This window comes from Bos indicus, chromosome 3 (genome assembly GCF_029378745.1).
Source record: "Bos indicus isolate NIAB-ARS_2022 breed Sahiwal x Tharparkar chromosome 3, NIAB-ARS_B.indTharparkar_mat_pri_1.0, whole genome shotgun sequence".
Taxonomy (NCBI): domain Eukaryota; kingdom Metazoa; phylum Chordata; class Mammalia; order Artiodactyla; family Bovidae; genus Bos; species Bos indicus.
In genome coordinates, this window is record NC_091762.1 from 104,191,793 (window position 1) to 104,216,926 (window position 25,134).

At 37.0% G+C, this 25,134-nt stretch overlaps 1 protein-coding gene across 6 annotated transcripts in view; it reads left to right on the forward strand.

Annotated features, from left to right (window-relative positions):
- FOXJ3 (forkhead box J3) overlaps window positions 1-25,134 on the forward strand; it is a 126,453-nt gene that overhangs the window by 57,422 nt on the left and 43,897 nt on the right. For all 6 annotated transcript variants that reach the window (XM_070786738.1, XM_070786740.1, XM_070786737.1 and 3 more), the window contains 2 exons: window positions 2,141-2,215; window positions 19,645-19,728. In XM_070786738.1, coding sequence (XP_070642839.1) covers window positions 2,141-2,215; window positions 19,645-19,728 — 159 coding nt within the window. The remainder of the gene's footprint in view (window positions 1-2,140; window positions 2,216-19,644; window positions 19,729-25,134) is intronic.

Consider the following 25,134-nt stretch of genomic DNA (forward strand, 5'->3'; position numbering starts at 1 on the left):
CTATAATGAATATAGGTGTGTGGATTTTTAATTCCTTCTGCTTGATGTTCTCTGAGATTCTTGCATCTGTGATGTGTCCTGCATTATTTTTGGAGGACTCTTGACTGTTACTTCTTCAAATTTTTCTCTGCCCCATTCCATTTCATTTCTTCTTCTGAGACCCTAATTACATGTATTGTTAAACAACTCTTGGATGACTTTTTTTGGATTTGTGCATGTGTACATGCCCGCATGCATATGTGTTAGTCTGGATAATTTCTACTGATCTAGCCTCAAGATATCTGAGCCTTTCCCTGGTTCTGTCCCATCTACTGATGAATCATCTAGGGAATTTTTTATCTTTGACCATGGTTTTTTGAAACATAATCATGTTACATTTGACCCTTTCTTATAGTTTACGCATCTCTGTTGAAATTCCCCATCTTTTGATGCAGTTGTGCACTTTTTCTGCTTGTTGCTTGAACATATAGTTTTCTAAAAGTGCTTGTCTGATATTTCTGACATCTGTGTCATTTCTCAGTGGGGTTTTTCTGATTACTTTATCTTTTGATAGTGGGTTTTTTTTCCCCCTTCTTTTCCATGTCTCTTGCAACTTTTGACAGTTTTAGCTACATGTGTAGAAGAATGGTTGAGATAGAGGTAAATAGTATTTATAACTGTAAATGGACAGTCATCTTTTTTCACAGGCCATTTGTGTCTGGGTTGAATTACTCTTACCAGAAGTTGAGCTGGATTTGAGTTTCGTTGTTGGTACGTTTACCTTTAGTATGCCACAGACTTTACGTTCTTCCACAGTAGACTCCTGTTACCTTGTGCTTGGAGACAGGCTTGGGTATTGTAGAGTTTTCTCAGTGTTCCTGCTTTCTCTTTAGGTTTTAGTTGTCTCTGCCCACCTTGCTGCATATGGGGGGCTCCATGCTTCTGCCCCTCCTCTGTCAGTAGATTATTACTTCTCATTCCTGCCAGGCTTGTGCTAGGGTCTAGTGGTTTTGTGTTCTTTTTTTTTCGGTCTTGATCCAGACTTAGTCTTACTCAGGCCCTTGGACCTGTGGGGGAGGGGTGTCCTTTTTCAGTGTTTTTTTGCCCCCTCAGCCAGATCAGTTATCCTTGTTTATCCAGTTAAATTTGAGTGGGAGTTTTGTGCCCCTTTCCAAGCTATAGTCAACCTCCAGCTCAGTGTGGTATATTGGAGTAGAGTCCTGGCCCCAGGGCAGTTTCTGACACTTGTCCCATTGTTGTTGCTGTTACTGTTCAGTCTGTCAGTCATGTCCGACTCTTTGCAAACTCAAGGACTGCAGTATGCCAGGCTTCCCTGTTCTTCACTGTCTCCTGGAAATTTTGGAGCATTTCATTAAGAAGAAATGGCCTGTAGGTATTTTCTTTAATAATTGAGGCATAGTCCTGTTTATTCATGAAAGATTACCTGTTTCACAGCTTCTTCAGGTCTCTGTGTTTTCCTTCTGTCCAAGTTGGTTTTCCTTTCCTGCTGTCATTGAGGAACCTGCATGTTCTTGCTGACTTCTGTAGCCCATGTCTTCCCATGTGGTTTTCTTTCTTACATATCGTAGTGAGAACCTAGTTGGTTTTTATGTGCTGCTCTTGTAATGGAGCACATAAACTTTTTAAACTCATTAAAAAGTGGTAATATATGTGCCTTGTGGATCATTTGAACATGATAGAAAAGTGAAAGGAAGAAAATAATCTTCACTTATAATTCCGTGTAGAATAACTCCTAGCATTTTGCATTCTGCCTTGTTTCTAAGAATAAATAAATTAGCTAATAAATATATACCACAATTAAAATCACAATATGCATATAATTTTTTATTTGGTGTTTAACATTGATCATAGACATCTTCTTGCATCATTAAAAGATCTTACTAAACATTTAAAAAGGGACATTTACTCCCTGTTTGGAGTTTTGTAAGATTCACTGGAACTATCTTTTCCAATAACTATTTCCCTTTGCAGCATTCATAATTTGAAAATCAGATTTAAATTTGAAGCTCATTTAAAAAGCTTATTCCATTTGTAATGATATGTCAGCATATAGAGATATTTAGGTTGCTGATTCTGTTTTTAAAGGGGGTTTTGGTTTTTGGATTCCAATGACCCTATAGCTTTTCTTTTTTAATTTCAGAATTCCATCCGACATAATCTGTCACTGAACAAATGTTTCCTTAAAGTGCCTCGATCCAAGGATGACCCTGGAAAGGTAGGATTCATTTTCTTAAAATAATTGGATTCCTCATTGTATCTGTTGGCATGTTTGAATCTGAGTTATACCTATTATATAAAGAAAAAGAATTGGGATTAAAGCTTCAGGACCTTGTCTAGTTCATTGATAAGAAACCTTTGTGAAATAGCAAGTCCTCCGTTACCCTATACTCCCTATTCTACTTCACCTCGCCTTACCCTATTTTAGTTTGTATGCTTCAAGGAAAACAGCAGACAGGAAGAGATTTCTTTTCAAGCAGTAAGAAGCTAGCTAGCTACTGAAGAGTTGGTCTTCTGTTCCAGGTTGCTGTTTCTAATCTAGTTTTTGTTTGGTTATTTTTTTAAGTGTTATGTATTAAATTAAACATGACTTTTGAATTTTAGAACCACAATTTATTGTTGCATATAAGAAGTGAATCTGGGTCAAGGGGGAAAGGAGTGAATCTATATGTAATTGACTAGTGGAAGTAATTCTTACCCTGAAGTAAAATTTTTCTCTGTTTTATCCTTGTTTTCTTGGTTCTCATTTTTTCCTCTTCATTCCATTTATCTTCTGCCATTGTTGCATTTTTAATATTTTATCTGCAGAAACTTCCTTTTTTTGAGTTTCAAACTGTATCAACTGAATTGTGGCCTGAACTTGGTACTAGTTGTTTGGTTTCTGAAGCTCAGAGTACTTGCTTGCACCATTTTTCGTTGTCATGATAAATTGATAGATTAGGACTTTTGAGATAGTCTATCTTTTGGAAACCACACATTCTTTTTCTGTTGGTTAGACTCTTTGTCACCTTCTTCAGGCTACTGTCACTGAAAGAATTTTTCTAAAATGTAAGCCTGATCATGATATCACCCTGTTTAAAAGCACTCTCCAGTGTCCTGGAGGTGTTTCTTACATCCTTTACTATCTTTTCCTTATCTTCCTTTCTAGCTATGATTTCACCTTACTCAATATCCATTGTGAGGAACTACTTGAAGTTTTCCATACATACCTTTCATATAGTTTTCTCCTATTGCACAAACTCCCTCAACTTGTCTTCATACTCGTCTTTTAAGATTGAGCTGCAACATTACCCTGTGAAGTTTTTTTGTTTTCACGTACTTCAATTGAGTTTGTTGTTCCATCTTTTGAGTTCCTGTTACTTTGTCATCACCATAGTAGCTTCTAACTGATTTCTCTATCCTATGCTATGCTATGCTAAGTCACTTCAGTCGTGTCCGACTCTGTGTGACCCCATAGACAGCAGCCCACCAGGCTCCCCCGTCCCTGGGATTCTCCAGGCAAGAACACTGGAGTGGGTTGCCATTTCCTTCTCCAATACATGAAAGTGAAAGTGAAGTCATTCAGTCGTGTCCGACTCTCAGCTACCCCATGGACTGCAGCCTACCAGGCTCCTCCGTCCATGGGATTTTCCAGGCAAGACTACTGGAGTAGGGTGCCATTGCCTTCTCCGTTCTCTATCCTAGGGCTTACTATCTTCAGTATATAGTAGCCAGCCATCTTTCAAAAATGGCCATATGGTCTATGTTTAAAAATCTTCATTGGTTTATTTACTGCCTTTAGGTTAAAGTCTAAATGTGAAGAGGATGGGGATAGTTTGTATATAGTTCAGTTTTTTAGCCCCAGTTGCTTGCACAGTGACTGGTGGCACTGAGGAGACACTCCTGTTGAATGAATGAATATAAAGCTGACCCCTGAACAATGCATGGGTTAGAGGCATTGACCCTCTGCCAAGTATAATTTGTAGTTAGCCCTTGGTATACATGGTTTCTGTGAATCCACAGTTCCACATCTCCCAGATTCAACCAACTGCAATTATGTAATATTGTATTTAATATTGAAAAATGTGTGTATAAGTGGACCCGTTCGGTTCAAACCTGTGTTGTTAACTGTATTGTATCCTCTGTTAGACTGTTGACTTCTTGAGGTTAGGACATGGAGAGTTATTCATCTCAACTGTAAAGCAGGCACTCTTAAATAATGTTTTATGGCATCTTCTATGATCTGCCCCATCAAGTTGATTCTCAATAAGATTGAATAAATTATTGTAATAGTCTTGTTTGACACAATTTACTATTTGTGTTCATAACTCTCTAAGGTTGTGAATAAGAATTGGTAAAATTTTTCTTAGCTTTAAAGCAGGCTTATTATAAAAGAAGAGGAATTGTAATTTATATTTGCTTTATTACAATTTCTGATGAGTAATGAGGGTATATGAATCTGACTAAAAGTCTTCTTAATAGAGTTTCAAGATTATCTGTGTTATTAGAGTTCTATGAAGCTAGTAATTGCAATCAGATTTAATTTTTAAATGATATTTAAATCATTAAAAATAAAAAACCAACACCCATGAAGCTTAACTATATCATGTACTAAATTTTAACCAGTTGGAGATTTGTTTAGTAAATCTTGTGCTGTCAGCTTTTCTTTTGTGCAGAACTTAAAAGCTTTTCTCCACTTTTAATTAAATAATATCATGGGGGTATGGCAGGTGATTAAGTAATACTACATTATTCTTTGCAACTGTTCTTTTTGAATCAGGATTGTCTTACTATTATGCAGCCAAAACAGTACAGAAATTGAATCCTGGTAGGTTAATAAAGTAGAAGGCAATGGCACCCGACTCCAGTACTCTTGCCTGGAAAATCCCATGGATGGAGGAGCCTGGTAGGCTGTAGTCTTTGGGGTCGATAAGAGTCAGACACGACTGAGCGACTTCCCTTTCACTTTTCACTTTCATGCATTGGAGAAGGAAATGGCAACCCACTCCAGTGTTCTTGCCTGGAGAGTCCCAGGGACGGGGGAGCCTGATGGGCTGCCGTCTATGGGGTCGCACAGAGTCGGACACGACTGAAGCGACTTAGCAGCAGCAGGTTAATAAAAGCTTTTAACTTTTAGCAGTAGTCTTTTTAAAGTTTTGTTTTTATCAAATACATCATTTGGAGAAGGAAATGGCAACTCACTCCAGTTTTTTGCCTGGAGAATCCCATGGACAGAGGAACCTGGCAAGCTACAGTCCATGGGGTTGCAAAGAGTAGGACACGATTGAGCAACTAACACACACAAATACATCATTGTTCTTATTGATTTTAGTCATTGTAGTAAAATATACATTTGATATGATAAATATCATACATTTGATAGTGTATTTATACTAATAGTCATTTTTATTTTCAGTCTCAAGGTGAGATTTAAATACCAGTTCTTAATTGATTTCGGTCAGAAGTAAATGTAAATCTCATAAAGTAGATTTATATGAATAAAATCATTTTGGTTTTTAATATCAAAATAAGATTTTTTTTTAAAATAAGTTCTGTTGCTTAAAACAGTTTGGAAAACGTTAAATTTAGCCCATTTTATAGATGAGGAACTAAGGTCCATAAATGAGGAATGACTCACTCAAGTTCAGTGTGGAATTAGAACCCAGGTGTATTGGCTAGACTTACTTGCAAGTCACAGGAACCTATTACAGACTAACTTAAGGGAGAATATATCTGCAGGAGGGACTGAAATGGGAGCCAGATTCTTCAGTTGTATCACTGGGGATGTCTCTTTATATCTGTTAGTTCTACTAGCTTCTCTCATGGCTTCATTTTTAGCCAGATTTGTGGCAGAGATGGCCGTCAGCAGCTTCTGGCACATATTCACTTAGTTCAGTAACCCTTAGCAGTGTTTGGTGCCCACCCCACCAAATCCCTGGAGTACAGCAAACATCTTAGAATGAATGCCCAACAAGGAGACTACAATTGGTTTCTTGGTTCCTACTACTGGTGCCTTTTCCATTCTACCAGTCAGTCTTCCTTGAAAGGGAAGCCAAAATGTTAGTTAAGTTTTGGTACTTATGAATTGTTTTTTTTTCTTTTTGTATTACAGTGTTTCCTGGCATTTGAGGAGCTTTTCCAAAACCACCCTCACCACAGTGGGAGAAAACCATTGAGCCAAGGTGGGGTGGGAGTAGTTTTTGGTCTTGGGTAATGGGTGTATTTTAACCCCTTAGGATTTGCAGGCTTCTGCCATGATCCAGATGGGTCCAAAGAGGTTGAGTTAGAAGTAGCTCATACAGCTTTTTTCCCATAATTCTGTGGTATATAACTCTGTTCAGTGTATCCACCAGAGAGGTGTAGTGACCAACTTAAACTTGAGAAGTTCTTGTTGAATTACAGGTGCTTTTATATGACTACTTATTACTGACTCAATCCTTATTTTCTAGTAATTTTTGTCATAAAAGCCCTTAATATTTGATACTCTCCCAATATACCCTAATGGTCTGAAATCCATTTTTCTTAGTTCCCTGAAACTAAATGCAAACAGCTACTTTATTGCTCTCTTTAAAAAGAAGATCAAAATGAAATTGTATTTTGCACTCATAACTCTGCTGCCTTTTTTGGGACAGATTTGTTTCCTTTCCCCTGATAACAGCCCTGTTTCTGCATCCTGTAATCTGTCTGTCTCCTTTTTTTTTTTTTTATTCCTGTCTTTTATCTCCTCGCTTACCATTAGCTTTGTATTTTTGTCTGTTTTTTAATCTAATTTTTGCCAAAAGTCTTCTCATTCTGCAGTTCACACATGCCTCTTTATTTTAGAAATAAGTATTTTTGCTCATATTATGAAAAGACAAATTCTATCAGCTAAATTTTGTTTTAAAAAAATAGAGTTCTCTTTTTTTGCTTTCCAGCTTAATCTTTTCTCAACCTTGTTTATTCTTCTCTAAGTCAGGAAAATGATACTTTGACTTTAAAGGAGATAAAAGATTATAAAAGGTAGTTTCAGCAATTGTATAATTAATAGCAGGAGTGAGCTCTGGAGAAATTAGATGATAATTAAGACCCCATGAAGGCCACCTGCCTGGCGTGGGAGAGAGAACTGCAATGAATTCATTGTAAGAAGAGTTCTTTGTTTTTTGGTTGGTTTTTCTTACCTGGATTGGGGAGGTTGTAAAATGCTCAACGGCTGTGGAGATTGGGGATCTCCTGATTTGTAAAGAAACAGCAAACTTACTACTAGAGGGTTAATTTTTAAAAGCTCTGAGATAGTGATTATTTTCTACTCCTATCCTCTGTCGTAGTATAGGAGACCATAACATAGTTGACAGATTGCTTTTGTTCAAAGTGTATTCTTTTTTTGGTCCATGTTAGTACTGTATTGTATTTATTTGTAAATTGTCTCTTATTTATTGGAATTCTGTTTGGGTCATTTCATTTGTAAAGCGTTGTAGAAAAACTGGAAAGGTTTGAGAAAACATAAGATACAGCATTGAGTGATAAACAGTGTTGCGAGAATTATAGATATGTACCTTGAAGAAGGAAGATAGTGTAATTTTAATACTAGCCTTAAAATAGATGCATGATTTTTGTGAGGAAGAAGTTGACCTCTTATCTGTGTCTTTGACTAAAACCAAACACGAAGTGGAATTTAAAGATAGGCAAAAGTTTTCTTGGACAAAAATAAGGACGTTACGTTTATTGGGGTGAAAAAAAAAAACCCAGGGTTCCCAAGGGAGGCTTTAGAGTTTGCCACTTTTAAAGTACCTCAAGGAGAGAAGAAATTAGCAACTTCCGTAGTAGCTTTAACTCATGATAGGTAAGAACACCAGTTGAAGACTGAGAAGAGGACTTGATCAGGTTTAGCTGAGGGACCCATCAGAACACAGCTGAGATAGAATGAGTAATTAAGGGAGCTAATGTAAGTACTAACATGAAGTCAGGAATGAAGAAAATGCGTTGGTACCAAGGGTGCATGTTAAGACAAGAGTGGATTATGAATGTGAGACAGTCCCTTAGACAAACCAAGGTTAGAAAGCCCAGAGTAAGCGTTAAGAGGGGCATTCAGAGAGGGTTTGAAAGATTGGGATAGATAGGAGGTGAGGGTCTGATTCAGAGAGATAGCACTGCAGAAACAGAAAGAAGTACTGGCATACAACGCTGACAAGACACGATTAGTCAAAGCAGTTTAGTTAAGAACTGTGTTTTATTTGCACATAACAGTATTCTCTATTCTCTTCTTAGGAGCAGTATATATAACATTTTGTTGGTGGTGGTCTCCTTTCCATATCTACTTTTTTAAAAAATAATTTTTTGCCCTCAGATTAATTTTTTAATTGCCCCTTGGTAGTCAGCACTGCCTTGTCCCCCACCCCAAGCCCTGGCAACCAACCACTGATCTATTTTCTGTTCTTATAATTTTGCTTTTTCCAGAAATTCAAATAAGTGGGACTCATTCAGTAGGAGGCCTTTTGAGTCTAGCTTCTTTTACTTAGCATAATGCATTCGAGATTGATCTTTGTTGTTTGGAGTATCAGCAGTTCCATTTTGTTTCATATAGCCAGTCTTATGGATTTGCCACAATTCAATCACCATTTGAAGAACATCTGGGTTATTGCCAGTCATAAGTTCATTTGAACGTGAAGTTTTCTTTTAGACTTAGAACAGTAATTAACTTGATAAATCTAAGACACAAGACAGTGTTGAATTTAACCTGAACTAGTAACGTATATGTAATAGTTATTATATGTGAGTCACTCAGTTCAGTTCAGTTGCTCAGTCGTGTTCAACTCTTTGTGACCCCATGGACTGCAGCACGCCAGGCTTCCTTGCCCATCACCAACTCCCGGAGTTTACTCAAACTCATGTCCATTGAGTCAGTGATGCCATCCAACCATCTCATTCTCTGTCGTCCCCTTCTCCTCCTGCCTTCAGTCTTTCCCAGCATCAGGGTCTTTGCAAATGAGTCAGCTCTTCACATCAGGTGGCTAAAATATTGGAGTATCAGCTTTAGCATCAGTCCTTCAGGACTGATTTCCTTTAGGAAGGACTGGTTGGATCTCCTTGCAGTTCAGGGGACTCCCAAGAGTCTTCTCCAGCACCACAGTTTAAAAGCATCAATTCTTCAGCACTCAGCTTTCTTTATAGTCTTAACTCTCATATCCATACATGACTACTGGAAAAACCATAGCATTCACTAGACGGACGTTTGTTGGCAAAGTAATGTCTTGACTTTTTAATATGCTTTCTAGGTTGGTCATAACATTTCTTCCAAGGAGTAAGCGTCTTTTCATTTCATGGCTGCGGTCACGATCTGCAGTGATTCTGGAGGCCCCCCCCCCCCAAATGTCTGCCACTGTTTCCCCATCTATTTGCCATGAAGTGATGGGACCAGATGCTGTGATCTTAGTTTTCTAAATGTTAAGCTTTAAGCCAACTTTTTCACTCTCCTCTTTCACTTTTGTCAAGAGGCTCTTTAGTTCTTCTTCACTTTGTGTCATAAGAGTGTTGTCATCTGCATATCTGAGGGTATTGATATTTCTCTCACATGACCTTCTAAATTTTGTATAAATATACCTCATTTTATTGTGCTTTAAAGATATTGCATTTTAAAGAAATTGACGTTTGTGTCAACCCTGTATCAAGCAGGTTTATTTGGCACCATTTTTCCAGCAGCATATGCTCACTTCATGTCTCTGTGTCACATTTTGGTAATTGTTGCAGTATTTCAAACTTATTTTTATTACTTTATTTGTGATGGTGATTTGTGATTGGTGATCTTTGATGTTACTATTGTGATTGTTTTGGGGTACTAGGAACCACATTCACATAAGACCACAAACTTAATTGATAAATGTTGTTTGTATTCTGTTAAACTTACTGGACTTTCCTCCAATTTTCATTTCTCTTCTTCTCCTTGAGCACCCCTATTCCCTGAGACACCAATATTGAAATTAGGCCAACTGATAACTCTGCAGTGGCTCCCAGGTGTTCACGTGAAAGGAAGAGTTGCATGTCTGTCACTTTAAATAAAAAACTAAAAATGGGCTTCCTTGGTGGCTCAGTGATAAAGAATCCTCCTGCCAGTGCAGGAGACATGGGTTCAATCCCTGGTCCAGGAAGATCCCACATGCCATGGAGCAGCTAAGACCTTTGTACCACAACTTTTGAGCCTGTGCTCTGGAGCCTGGAAACTGCAGCTACTGAGCCCTCGTGCTACAAGCACTGAAGCCTGTGCGCCCTAGAGCCTGTGGTCAGCTACAAGAGAAGCCGCTGCAGTGAGAAGCCCATGTACAGCAGCTAGAGAGTAGTCCCCACTTGCTGCAGCTAGAGAAAATCCTGAGCCAGCACAGCCCAGAAATAAATAAAATTTTTAAAAAGTTTCACATTGAAAGAAAAATGATTAAGCTTAGTGAAAAAAGCATGTCAAAAGCTGAAATAGACTGAAAGCTCTTGTGCCAAACATTTAACCAAGTTGTGAGTGCAAAGGAAAGGTTCCTGAAGGAAATTAAAGTCCTCCTCCACTGAACACACAAATAAATGATAAGAAAGCAAAAATAGTGTTAATATTGATATGGAAAAAGTTTTAGTGTATGGATATAAGATCAAATTAGCTACAACATTCCCCTAAGCCAAAGCCTAATCCAGAGCAAGGCCCTAACTCTCTTCAATTATATGAAGGCTGAGAGCTATAAGGAGGCTGCAGAAGAAAAGTCTGAAGCTAGCAGAGATTTGTTCATGAGTTTTAAGGAATGAAGCTGTCTCCATAACATGGGAGTGCAAGGTGAAGCAGCAAATGCTGATGTAGAAGCTGCAGCAAGTTATCCAGACAGTCTAGCTGAGATAATTCTTTGTGATGGCAACACTAAACAACAGATTTTCAGTGTTGACAGAACAGCCTTCTACTGGAAGATGATGCCATGTAGGACTTCTATAGCTAAAGAGGAGAAGTCAGTGCCTGGCTGCAAAGCTTCAAAGGACAGACTGACTCTCTTGTTAGGGGCTAATGTAGCTGGTGACTTTAAGTTGAAGCCAGTGCTCATTTATCATTTTGACCACCACAATACGTCTGACAACATGATTTACTCAGTATGTTAAACCCACTGTTGAGAAAGAAGTGTGTTTCGTAAGGATCTAGCTGCCATAGTGATTCCTCTGATGGATCTGGGCAAAGGAAATTGAAAGTGCTCTGGAAAGAATCCAGCATTCTGTATGGTGTTAGAAACACTCACAAATTCATTGGAAGAGGTCAAAATATCAACAGTAACAGAATTTTGAAAGAGGTTAATTCCAACTGTCATGGATGGCTGGGAGGGGTTCTAGACTTCAGTGGAGAGGTAACTGCAGATGTGAAGTGGAAATAGAGAACTAGAATCAGAAGTGGAGCCTGAACTACTGCAAACTTTTGACAAAACTTCAGTGTTGAGGAATTGCTCCTTAGGGATGAGCAAAGAAAATGGCTCCTTGAGATGGAATCTACTCCTGGTGAAGGTGAAGATTGTTGAAACAACAGCAGAGGAATTTAGCATATTACATAAACTTGGTAGAGAAAGCAGCAACAGGATTTGAGAAGATTGATTCTGATTTTAAAAGAGATTCTGTGGGTAAAATCCTATCAAATAGCATTACATGCTACAGAGAAATAGTTCATGAAAGGAAGAGTCAGTTGATGTGGCAGACTTCATGGTTGTCTTATTGCCACACAGCTACCTCAACTTTAGCACCTACTATGTTGAATAGTCAGCAGCCATCAGCATAGAGGCAAGACCCTCCCTCTGCCAGCAAAAAGATTATAACTACCTGATGGCTCAGTATTGATGGTTAGTATTTTTTAGCAGTAAAATATTTTTAAGTTAAGGTTGTACATTGTTTTTTTTAGACATAATGCTGTTGCACACAATAGACTACAGTATAGTGTAAACATAACTTCTATATGTACTGTGAAACTAAAAAATTCATGATTTGCTTTATTGTGATATTTGTTTTAAATTGTAGTGGTCTGCAACTGAACCTGCAATATTGCTGAGGTATGCTTATAGTACTTTTGTTGGAATTTAACATGGTGTATTACTTAGGAAAAATTTTATAGGGAGCTTGCCTAGCAGTCAGTGAAGGAAGTTAAAGAGACTGATGTCAGTGTGACTTTGATAAGAGTTGAAGTTGCCTCAGCTCCTGAATCAGGTGAAACAAGTGTGGATTTAGCAGACACAGATTTCAAAACAGCCATTATAAATATGTTGAAAGAATTAAAATAAAACATACTCTAATAATTAATTAAGAGAGAGGGAATTTGAATAGAGATGGAAACTAGAAAAGAACCAAAGAAAAATTGTAGAGATGAAAATACAATAACTAAATGAATAATTTACTGAATGGCTTTAACAAAATATTGGATACACCAGAAGAAAAGATCAATTGATCAGGAACATCTGAGAATTATAAATGTATGTGGCCAAAAACAGAGCTTCAAGAAATCAAACAAAAATTATCAGAACTAAAAAGAGAAATCAACAAATCCACAATTTTTAAATTATGGTGTAGTTGATGTAGTGTATTATGGAAGTTTCAAGTGTATCACATAAATAATAGTGATTCACAATTTTTAGTCATATTTATAGTTATTATAAAATATTGACTATATTCCCTGTGCTGTACAATATATCCTTGTAGCTTATTTATTTTACACATATACCCAGGAGTGGAATTGCTGGATTACATGGTAGTTCTATTTTTAGTTTTTTGGGGGGAACCTCCATACTGTTTTCCACAGTGACTCCACCAATTTACAGTCCCACCAGCAGTGTACAGGAGTCCTCTTTTTTTTCACATTCTTTCAACATTTGTTATCTGTGGTCTTTCTGATGATAGCCATTCTGGGTATGAGGTGGTATCCCATCAGCATTTCCCTGATGATTAGCGATGTTGTGTGAACTGTTAAATTGACATTAATCCCTTCTAAATGATGAAGTCTTTGAGATGTATATTTTTTGACTAGAGGAATTAGATTAGGAAGAAAAAACAAAAAGATACTTAGGAAATTCCAAACATTTAGAAATTAATGTAGTTCTAACATATCTCTGGGTCAAAGACATCATAAAAATATTAGAAAATATTTGAACTGAGTGATGAGAGCAGAAAATATAAAAATTTAAATACTTTTATTTGAAAAATCAGAAGGGTCCAAAATCCATTACTTTAAGCATCTTTCTTAAGTTAACAAATAAGAACAAGTTGAATCCAAAGTAAGTAGAAGGAAGGAAATAATAAAGGTAAATAAATAAAATAGAAAATAAACAAAAAGCAATGAAACAAGAAGCAACAATGCCAGTCTTACACAAATTCTTACCAAAAAAAACATGAATGAAGAAACAGTTCATTTCGTCAGCATCACCATGATGGCAAAGAAGTAACAGATCTATAGACCAGTATCTTTGTGAACTTAGACCCAGTAATCTTTAACACAATATTAGCAAATTAAATTCATTGATATATAAAAGGGAAAATAGATCATGAGCAGGAAGGATTTGTCCCAAGAATGCATTGCAGGTTGAAATTAAAAAACCAATTGATTTAACTCACCGTGTGAGTAGAAGAAAACTGAAAAAAATAATATCTCAAGTGTAGAAAATTTTTACAAAATTTGATACTTATTCAGCAAGCTAGGTATATAAAGGAATTTCCTTTATTTAAAGACATCTATAAAAAAACCTACATTTTATATCATATTTCATAGTGAGACACTGAATGCTTTTGCTCTGAGATTGAGAAATAAACAAAAATGCTTATATTCACTGTTACCATTGTTCTGTTAAAGGTTCAAGCCAATGAAGGCAAAGAAAAAAAAGACATCCAGGTTGAAAAAGAATATTTCTTATGTTTGCAAGTGACTTTATTGCATATGTAGAAAATCCTAAAGAGTCTGTGGAATAGCTGGTAGAACTAATAAGTGAGTTTCGCAAGTCATAAGATACAAGTCAGTACAGTTTTTTTTAGTTTTAATTTTTTAATGCTATCAATTAATGGTTGGAAAATGAAGTTTAAAAGAAAAGCAGTTCCATTTACAATAGCATCCAAAATAGTGAAATACTTTAGGGATACATTTTAACAAAATATATGCAGCCTATTTATTGAAAATTGTAAAACACTGCCGAGAGAAGTAAAGCAAGACCAAAGTAAATGGAAAGATATAGCATGTTTGTGGAATAGAGGACTCGTAGATGTCCGTCTTCCCCAAATTGGTTTATAGAGTTAATGCAACCCCAATAAAAATCCTAGCAGGCTGCTTTTTAAGAAATTGACAGACTGATTCTCTTGGTCGTATGGAAATACAAAAGACCTAGAATTGGCAAAACAATTTTTTGGGGGGGAAAAAAGATTGTAGGACTATAGTGCTTGATTTCAAGACTTTCTATATAGCTATAGTAATCAAGACAAAAGGGTATTAGCACAGGGTAGATGTGTAGGTCAGTGGAACAGAATAGAGTTCAGAGGTGGACTTACATATATATCCAGTTGATTTTGGTAGAGATGCCAGTGTAATTCACTGGGGAAAGGACATAGTCTTTTTCAAGAACTGTTTATGTCTTGGTGGAAGAAAAATTTATATTGATCCTTAACCTCACACTTACACAGAAAGTTAACTGTATATCTACCTCAGACAAAAGACTTGTTATTTAAAAAGTATAAACAATTCTTAAAAATAATCAAAAGTCTTATATAACCTCAATAAACCATATGGTCAAATTTATGAATGACTGCTTTGCAAAGGATGATACCTGGATGCCAGTAAGCACATGCAGAGATGCCTGTCAACATTATTCATGATGGAAATGCACGTAAAAATCACTAAGGTACAACTGCACATCCCCTGCTGCTGCTGCTGCTAAGTCGCTTCAGTCCTGTCCGACTCTGTGCGACCCCTAGATGGTTGTAATTGGTAAGACTTAAATACCAAGTGTTGTCAAAGACATGGAGCAGTTCAACTCATATATTGCTAATCAGTTCAGTCGCTCAGTCGTGTCCGACTCTTTGCTACTCCATGAATTGCAGCACGCCAGGCCTCCCTGTCCACCACAACTCACGGAGTTCACTCAGACTCACGTCCATCGAGTCAGTGATGCCATCCAGCCATCTCATCCTCTGTCGTCCCCTTCTCCTCCTGCCCCCAATCCCTCCCAGCATCAGAGTCTTTTCCAGTGAGTCAACTCTTCGCATGAGGTGGCCAAAGTACTGGAGTTTCAGCTTTAGCATCAGTCCTTCCAAAGAACACCCAGGGCTGATCTCCTTCAGAATGGACTGGTTGGATCTCCTTGCAGTCCAAGGGACTCTCAAGAGTCTTCTCCAACACCACAGTTCAAAAGCATCAATTCTTGGGTGCTCAGCCTTCTTCACAGTCCAACTCTCACATCGATACATGACTACTGGAAAATCTACTCACATCCATACATGACTACTGGAAAATCCATAGCCTTAACTAGACAGCCTTTGTTGGCAAAGTAATGTCTCTGCTTTTTAATATGCTGTCTAGGCTTGCAGTTAGTCGTTGTCATCTCCAATGGCCAGCCACTGTGCTGCTCATCTCAAGGCTCTTGTCTCCTTTGCAAGGCTTCTTGAACCACCACTGCACTATATGTTAGCAATTCCTGGGCCGATTGCATTGTTGATGTTGCGAGTTGTCTCTGCTGCTTTATGACCCATTTTGAACTTGAATAAAATCACTTGAATTTGCTTTTTGTCTAGCATCATTTCTGTAGTCTAAAATAAATGTAAAATAAACAGCAAGTAATAAATCATTGGTTAAAAAAAATAGAAAAATGCACATTAAAATGATGTATAACATAACCACATTTGTTTAAGAATGTATTCCAATATCAAATGGCAAAGTTCATCAGTGCAAAACCACCATTATGTTTGCACCAACCTAATAAACACGTAGTGGATAGGGTTAGGCTTATGAACAGTTGTTTTCTCTTTTGTTGATCTATTTGTGATAAATTACAGCCAGTCATATTTTGTGTGGAAGGACAGGTACATATTAGTTTTTGTAGTTTTATTAAAATGTTTAATAACAAATCACTGTAATGTTTGGACAGTAAGTGGTTTCTCAGATTAATACAAATATACACACTCATGCAAAACAAACTAAATACTGAAATTCATCATTTCCATGAACAGTGATTTAAACTGTTGTCCATTGAATTTGAGTATTTTTCTTCCTGCTTCACTTTCAACTTTAGTAACAGCTGGGTGTAGAACTTTTTCTTGCTTTGCTTACTTTGAGACCTGCTAGCCTGAACCATAGTTATGAAATTGTTGTTTTAATTGTTAGTGCTTAATTTCTGTAGCATTTACATTTTACATGATTCTTGGCAAGTTTACGTCAGGTCTGGTAGGCTTATTAGCTGAAATGCAGTGACCACTTAGAAAAGATAACGTGGAAGAATGCCCCAGTATGGCTGTGTGTGAAGTGAGATACACTGCCTAGATTAGGACCTGGGGAAGCCTGATGTTATACCCCGTACTTGGCACGGTTTGTGCATTATCTTCCCTCTACCCCCATTCTAACACATGTTTATTGAGTACTTACTCTGTGTCTGATGTGGTACCTGGCACTGTTGATATAGAAATGAGTTTCTATGCTTTAAGGAATTTGTAGCCTAAAAAGGGTGTGCTGTATGTGCATGTGTGTGTGTGCTCTAAGTCACTTCAGTGGTATATGACTCTGTGACCCTAGGAACTGTAGCCTGCCAAGCTCCTCTGTCCATGGGATTCTTCAGGCAGCAATACTGGAGTGGGTTGCCATGCCCTCCTCCAGGGGATCTTCCCAACCCAGGGACTGAACCTGAGTCTCTTATGTCTCCTGCATTGGTAGGTAGTTCTTTACCACTGGTGCCACTTGGGAAGCCCCATAAATAGTATAGAGAGAGCTTGTAGAGAGAGAGATGAATTCTTGAGTATTGTAAAAGGATCAGAGAAGGATTCCTTTAGATAACATCTGAGCTAACATTTGGAGGTGGAATATGAGTTTGTCAGTGGTAAGGTAGCTGTTATAGGCAAGGAGATAAGCATGTAGGACAGGCACAGATGCATGAATGAACATGGTGTATTTAAGGAGGTATATTCAGATAATTCACGCGGGGTACCACGATTGATAGATGAAAGCTGCACTTTCCCTCATTGTCAAATTCCAGTTTCAGTTCAGTCGCTCAGTATCTGACTCTTGGCAACCCCATGAACCCCAACACACCGGGCCTCCCTGTCCATCACCAAATCCTGGAGTCCACCCAAACCTATGTCCATTGAGTCGGTGATGCCATCCAGCCATCTCATCCTCTGTCGTACCCTTCTCCTCCCACCCTCAATCTTTGCCAGCATCAGGGTCTTTTTAAATGAGTCAGCTCTTCGCATCAGGTGGCCAAAGTATTGGAGTTTCAGCTTCAACATCAATCCTTCCAATGAACACCCAGGACTGATCGATCTCCTTTAGGATGGACTGGTTGGATCTCCTTGCAGTCCAAGGGACTCTCAAGAGTCTTCTCCAACACCACAGTTCAAAAGCATCAATTCTTCAGCGCTCACCTTTCTTCACAGTCCAACTCTCACATCCATACATGACCACTGGAAAAATCATAGCCTTGACTAGACGGACTTTTGTTGGCAAAGTAATGTCTCTGCTCTTTAATATTCTGTCTAGGTTGGTCATAACTTTACTTCCAAGGAGTAAGCGTCTTTTCATTTCATGGCTGTAATCACCATCTGCAGTGATTTTGGAGCCCAGAAAAATAGTCAGCCACTGTTTCCACTGTTTCCCCATCTATTTGCCATGAAGTGATGGGACCGGATGCTATGATCTTAGTTTTCTGAATGTTGAGCTTTAAGCCAACTTTTTCACTCTCCTCTTTCACTTTCATCAAGAGGCTCTTTAGTTCTTCTTCACTTTCTGCCATAAAAGGGTGGTGTCATCTGCATATCTGAAGTTATTGATATTTCTCCCGGCAATCTTGATTCCAGCTTATGCTTCTTCCAGCCCAGCATTTCTCATGATGTACTCTGCATATAAGTTAAATAAGCAGGGTGACAATATACAGCCTTGACATACTCCTTTTCCTATTTGGAACCAGTCTGTTGTTCCATGTCTAGTTCTAACTGTTGCTTCCTGACCTGCATACAGGTTTCTTAAGAGGCAGGTCAGGTGGTCTGGTATTCCCATCTCTTCAGAATTTTCCACAGTTCGTTGTGATCCACACGGTCAAAGGCTTTGGCATAGTCAATAAAGCAGAAATAGATGTTTTCCTGGAACTCTTCCTTTTTTGATGATCCAGCAGATGTTGGCAATTTGATCTCTGGTTCCTCTGCCTTTTCTAAATCCAGCTTGAACATCTGGAAGTTCACGGTTCACGTATTGCTGAAGCCTGGCTTGGAGAATTTTGAGCATTACTTTACTAGCGTGTGAGATTAGTGCAGTTGTGGGGTAGTTTGAGCATTCTTTGGCATTGCCTTTCTTTGGGATTGGAATGTTGTCATTGCATTGTCATTGTCAAACATTGCCTGAAAAGCAACCTGGGAAGACTAATTAAATAATAGAGGCCAAGATTAAACTTGATTCTGGTCCTGGCTCTCAAATTCTTGGTTGAACAGGCTTTTATTTTTTTGAGCTTGGATCTCCTCGTTCGTATATGTGGAAACTATATAATATTTGCTTTTCAAGATACTTCTCGAGGAAGTCACAATTTGAGGGCCTGGAATACAGTAGGACATCAACATGTATTTTTGAAAGAGTGGTCTGAGAACTTGTATCAAAAAATAAGGGAGAATGAATAGTTAAAATTAGAATAAACAATAAAAGATATATCTATAGACCATTGCTTCCCAGGGTGCACTTATTGTATAAAATGTGATCAAGAAAGTTGTTTTATAAAATGTTTCACTTACTTGTTTAGTTTTCGTGAGGTCCCAGGTTGCAGAAACTACACATCAGATTCTGGCAACTTCCCTGGTGGTCCAGTGGTTGAGAATCCTCCTTCCAGTGCATGGGGCGTAGGTTGGATCCCTTGCCGGGAACTAAGATCGTACGTGCCATGGGGCAGCTAAGCCTGTGCACCGCAACTGGAGAGCCCTGGTGCTGCGGTGGAGCTTGTGCACTGCAATGAAAAGATACTGACGTAGCCAAATAAATAAATATTTTAAAAAATTGTGTAGGCATTGCAAGTTATTACTGCAGAGAAAAGCAAGGAAGCTGGGAAGGAAAAGACCATAAAATAGCAAATTAAAAAATAAAATTAAGGGAAAAAATTAAAAGAAACATTCTCTTTCCCTTGAATGTCATGTGCTGTTGTAATGATCACATATGTTCAAATAAGATTTAGTATATGTACATTTTAAATGTCTTTGGATGGTCATTTTCCTGTTTTTATTTGCCTGTGACATATTTCTTGGACTTGGCTTTTTCAGATTGTGATTTTTTTTAATCTTTAATAATTAGTTATAAATGGACTTTGTTTCTTATGTAAATGTTTACTTTTCCCAGTTGAAAATTAGTGTTTCCTCTCACTCTACTCTCCCATTGTATCTGCAGAATGTTTTCTTTTGAAGCACAGGATTGTGAAAGTCCATGTTTAATGTTACAGAATTGCTGTAATATACTGTTAATATTTGTTTCTTTACCTTTAGGGGTCCTATTGGGCAATAGACACCAATCCGAAGGAAGATGCGCTGCCTACTCGGCCAAAGAAGAGAGCACGATCTGTAGAACGGGTAAAAAGCTCTTTATCACTAGTTTAGTATGATGGGGTTATTATTTTGGAAATATAGATCTCAAAAATTCATATTTGTATAATGCTGTAATTTCCAATATTACAGTAAGTATAACTGTAATGAAGGTAATATTTTACTTGGGTGACATTTTCTGTTTTTTTTTTTCAAAACATTTTGAGACTTATTTGATCCTGACAGCTCTTGAGTGAGGTGGGCAGTTTAGCAATCAGGTAAAAGGGTTTTTGTTTGTTTATTTGTTTTGTAATTAGGGCACAGTTATCTAACTGAAGGTTGAATCCAGGGCTCTTCATTTGCTACTCTTCCCTCTCTGCATCATTGAGGACTGGTTTTAGGTAACAAAACCATTCACTTTGACTGCAGATAACCAGTCTGATTATATTGAATTTTCCTGATTATCCTCAAAATGCCTTTTCCTGATTCCAACTATGTAATAATTATTTTGTGCACAAAACTGTCAGGACCTCAAGCTGGGCTTAAATTGGGATTGGATGAGCCATGAGGTACGGCAGCAATGGAATTTAGTCAGGCAAATTTATGGTGCCAGCAGAGGGAATTCAAGTACTCTAGTTACTAAACTTTGCAAAATTAAAAGTGAACTCTCAGGTCAGAACCCTTTTTGGTTTTTTACAAACCAGAATTTAAAAAGGCTTATATTGATGGTATAGTTTTATGGTAATAGAGTTTTAAGGCTGAGATGATGAGCTCTGTAGGTAATGGTTTGAGAGGAAATGACCTTTGGTTATTGCTGTCAAGCTTTTGTTTTTTTTTAAACATGCGACTTTTTTTTTTTTTTTGGTATCTTTTTAAAAATTTATATTCTATTTTTTAAAGTTTATTTTTAGTTAGAAGAGAATACGGACTTTTATTGTGTGAAAATGTGGAGAACACAGTGTTTAGCAGCTACTGCCAGAATTTGAAGGAAGGGGAGGAGAGTCCACATCATTTAACCCAGAGCGTTAGCATGGATGATTTTATCTTGAGGCTGAAGAATTGTGGTCTCTACCATTTGCTCTCTCCTTCTGAATTTCCTGGAACTTGAATATTTTTGGAAATTTGAATTGGTAGTTGGGTTGACAACTGGGCATTCTGTTTGGATATGAAGCCTGGCTTTTATTCTGTTACCTTGTTTCATAATTCTTAGAGCAATATTTCTTTATTTCTAAGAGCATTCTTTTTTTTTTCTGAAGACCATATTGTCAGTTTTATAATGGAAGTCTATGAAAATATAGTATTCTGATTACAGAATTACATTTTATATACTAAGTATATGTTTTTGAATGTGTATTTGAACATGTATTTTCTATATTTTCTGTTTATATTTTTATCTTTTAAGTTTAAAGCATTTAAAAGATCCAACAATTTGCCTTTGTAATATAGTGCCATAAAATATCCAGTACCAGAGCCTTTCAGTTAGTATAGTATATTTTTGCCTGAGCTTTGTGTTGGTTGCTACTGTAGGAGAGGAGCCTAAAGAAAGAGAACAGCTGTGAGCAGAGTATGTCTAATCAGGGAGACAGATGTTGTTTAATACAGAGTACAAGCTCTCACAAATACTCTGAAAGGTAATATTTTTACAAAACATAATTTTGTGCCCTGATAAACTGATGTGTCTGTACTTGTTTATTTAGAGGGTTTTGGGGGAGCAGGTAGTATTTTTATTAGGACACAATTTGTATTTAAGTGTACTTGTATTAAAGTAGTTACTGGGTTTTATCTAAGGGAGTACCTAAGATGGTCAAATAGTATGATTGTTAAACATTTAGAACTTTTTGTCAAAAACTAAACATGACCCACAGGTTGAAACTTGAAAGAGTTTTAAAATGTAGATGGTAAAATATGTTGACATCCCTGAAAGCTTATTAAACTTCTGAAATGTTATTTCTTTGTCCATGTGTAAACATCACAGTTCTATGTGAAATATTAATGTATGTCACAAATTTTTGAAGAAAGAAGAGTTTTTAATGTAAGAGAAGCAATTTTTAAAAATGCACGTAATAGTATCTTCATGTCTTAAAGGAAAAGTAAAGCATGATTGTTATCTCCAGCCTAGTATTCTTAACACAATTGTCTGGACTATCTTCCTGTTCCCTCCATTTACTTGAATAAACCTCTGTTCTCTTTTGTCCATTGTGGTATTACTTTTTTCTTTTCTTAATCCTTGAATATGTATCAATAAATGCCTTTCATTTTCCTTTTTCTGTTTTCTTTCATCATCTTACCATGTTTTCTTTATTTATCATAAAGTAGACATGAATACCTAAAAAGAATTATTAATAAAGTTTAGCATGGTGAAGATGAATGGGCTCCATGACTAGGATTCCTGTGTTTTCCTTCTGGCCTTACTATTTACATCTTTTGTGACTTTTGGCAAATTGTTAGAATTTTTGAGCTTCAGAATCCTCAACTGTAAAGGAAAAGGATAGAAGTCTTAACAGCTGCCATGGACTAAATGTGTTCCCCTAAATTCATATGTTGAAACCCTAATCCCAGTGTGATGGTATTTGGAGTTGAGGCCTTTGCTAGGTAATTGGATCAGGACTGTGAAGCCCTCATAAATGGAATCAGCGTCATAATAAGAATAGGCCAGAGAGCTGGCTAGCTCTTTTCTGCCATGTGAGAATACCAATGAGGATACCTGCAAAAGAGCTCTCACAAGAACCTCAGCATGCTGGTACCATGATCTTGGACTTCCAGCCTCCAGAACTGTGAGAAATAAATTTCTGTTTTGATAAGCCACCAGTTTATGGTATTTTGTTATAGCAACCTGAATTAAGATAACAGCATAATAAAAATATAATTGAGTTTATGTGGTAGATGTTTTTTAAGAATTTTATGTATATTAAATTATTAATTTTTATAGCAAATCCAAATGATGAAAGTGATAGACACAGATGTTAATTTGTCCAAGGGTACAAAGGACAGTAGTAAGTACCAAGGCCAGAATTACGAACTCAGTCTGCCTTAAGGGTCTGTGCTGTTTACAGTTGCACCACACTGCCTCCAGTATTTGCTGTGCTGAAGATCATAGCACTCAATCAGATTTCTTTTCATCTATACATATCTTATTATGAGATAATGGGCTTTATTTATTTTTGGATCTGAATACTAATTTTTTTCTTTAATGCTATTTAAAAGTATTTTTAAGTCAGTTGATATACAACATTATATTAGTTTCAGGAACATAACATAGTAATTCAATATTTTTATAGATTATACTCCATTTAAAGTTATAAAATAATGGCTATATTGCCCTGTGCTATACAATATACCTTTGTTGCTTATTTATTTTATACATGGTAGTTTCTCTTAATCCCATACCCTTTACCTTGCCCCTGCCTTCTTCATTCATCTCACTGGTAACACTAGTTTGTTCTCTATATCTAAGAGTCTGTTTCTCTTTTGTAATTTATTTTTGTTTGTTTTTGAGATTCAGCATATAAGTGATGACATAGAATGTTTGTCTTTGACTTATTTCACTAAGCATAGTACCCTCTGAGTGCATCCATATTGCTGCAAATGGCAGAATTTCATTCTTTTTTATGACTAATATTCCTTCATACACACACAGATTTATATATATATATATATCTCATTTCTTTATCCAGTCACCTGTTGAGGGACACTTACATTGCTTTCATATCTTGACTTGTAAATAATGCTGCTATGAACGTTGGGGTGCATGTATCTTTTCAAATTAGTGTTTTCGTTTTCTTCAGGTATATACCCGGGAGTGGAATTGCTGGATCATATGGTAGTTCTTTTTTTATTTTTTGAGGAACTTTCATATTATTTTCTATAGTGCTGTACCAATTTACAATCGGAGAAGGCAGTGGCATCCCACTCCAGTACTCTTGCCTGGAAAATCCCATGGATGGAGGAGCCTGGAAGGCTGCAGTCCATGGGGTTGCTGAGGGTCAGATACGACTGAGCGACTTCACTTTCACTTTTCACTTTCATGCATTGGAGAAGGAAATGGCAACCCACTCCAGTGTTCTTGCCTGGAGAATCCCAGGGACGGGGGAGCCTGGTGGGCTGCTGTCTATGGGGTCACAGAGAGTCACGACTGAAGTGACTTAGCAGCAGTAGCAGCAATTTACAATCTCACCAGCAGTATACTAGGGTTCCTTTTCCTCCACATCCTTGCCAGCATTTGTTTGTAGACTTTTTGATGATAGCCATATTTACAGGTATGCAGTGATATTGTGATTTTGATTTGTGTTACTCTGATGATTGGTTACTTGTTAAGCATTGTTTCATGTGCCTGTTGTTCATCTGTTTATCTTTTCTGGAAAAGTGTCAATTCAGATCTTTTGCACATTCTTTTAGTTGGGTTGTTTGTTTTTTTTGATGTTGAGTTGTTTGAGCTTGTTAATATATTTGGGGTATTAACTCCTTATTGGTCACATCATTTGCAGATGTTTCTCATATTTAGTAGGTCTTCTTTTTGTTTTGTTGATAGGTCCTGTTTGTTTACTTTTGCTTTTGTTTTTGCCTTAGGAAACAGACCCAAAATAATAATGCTATGATTTATGTCAATGAATGTTCTACATATAGCCTTTTCTAGGAGATTTATGTTTTTTGGTCTTACATTTAGTTTTTAATCCATTTAGAGTTTTATTTTGTAATAGAGTTTAAGTTTGTAAATGATGTAAGAAATGTTCTAATTTCTTTTTACATGTAGCTTTCCAGTTTTCCCAGTTTTTCATGTACTGAAGAGACTCTTCTATTGTACAATATATCCTTGCCTCCTTTATCATAGATTAATTGGCCATAGGTGTATAGGTTTATTTCTGGGCTCTGTTCTGTTCCATTGGTCTTTGTATCTGTTTTTGTGCCAGTGCCATGCTATTCTCATGACTGTAGCTTTGTAGTATAGTTTGAAGCCAGGGAGTGTGATTTCCCAGCTTTGTTTTATTTTTCCCCCTCAAGATTGCTTCGGCAAGTTAGGATCTTTTGTGGTTCTGTATAAATTTTAGGATTAGTTATACTTCTGTGAAAAATGTCATGGGTATTTTGATGAGAATTGCATGAGGGCTGTAGATTGCTTTTGGGTAGTATGGTTATTTTAACAATATTAGTTCTTCCAGTCCATATACATGGGATATCTTTCCCTTTCTTTGTATATATCTTTCGTTTCCTTCATCAGCATTTCATAATTTTCACAGTATATGTATTTCATTTCCTTATTTAAGTATATTCCTAGGTGTTTTTACTGTTTTTGATGCAATTTTAAATGGCATTTTCTTGCTTTTTCCTTCTGATAGTTCATTATTGGTGTCTAGAAAAGCAACAGATGTCTAAATATTGTATCTTACAGCTTTACTGAATTCATTTCCTAGTTCTGAGAGGGTTTTTTTTTTTTTTTTTTTTTGGCTACAGACTTTA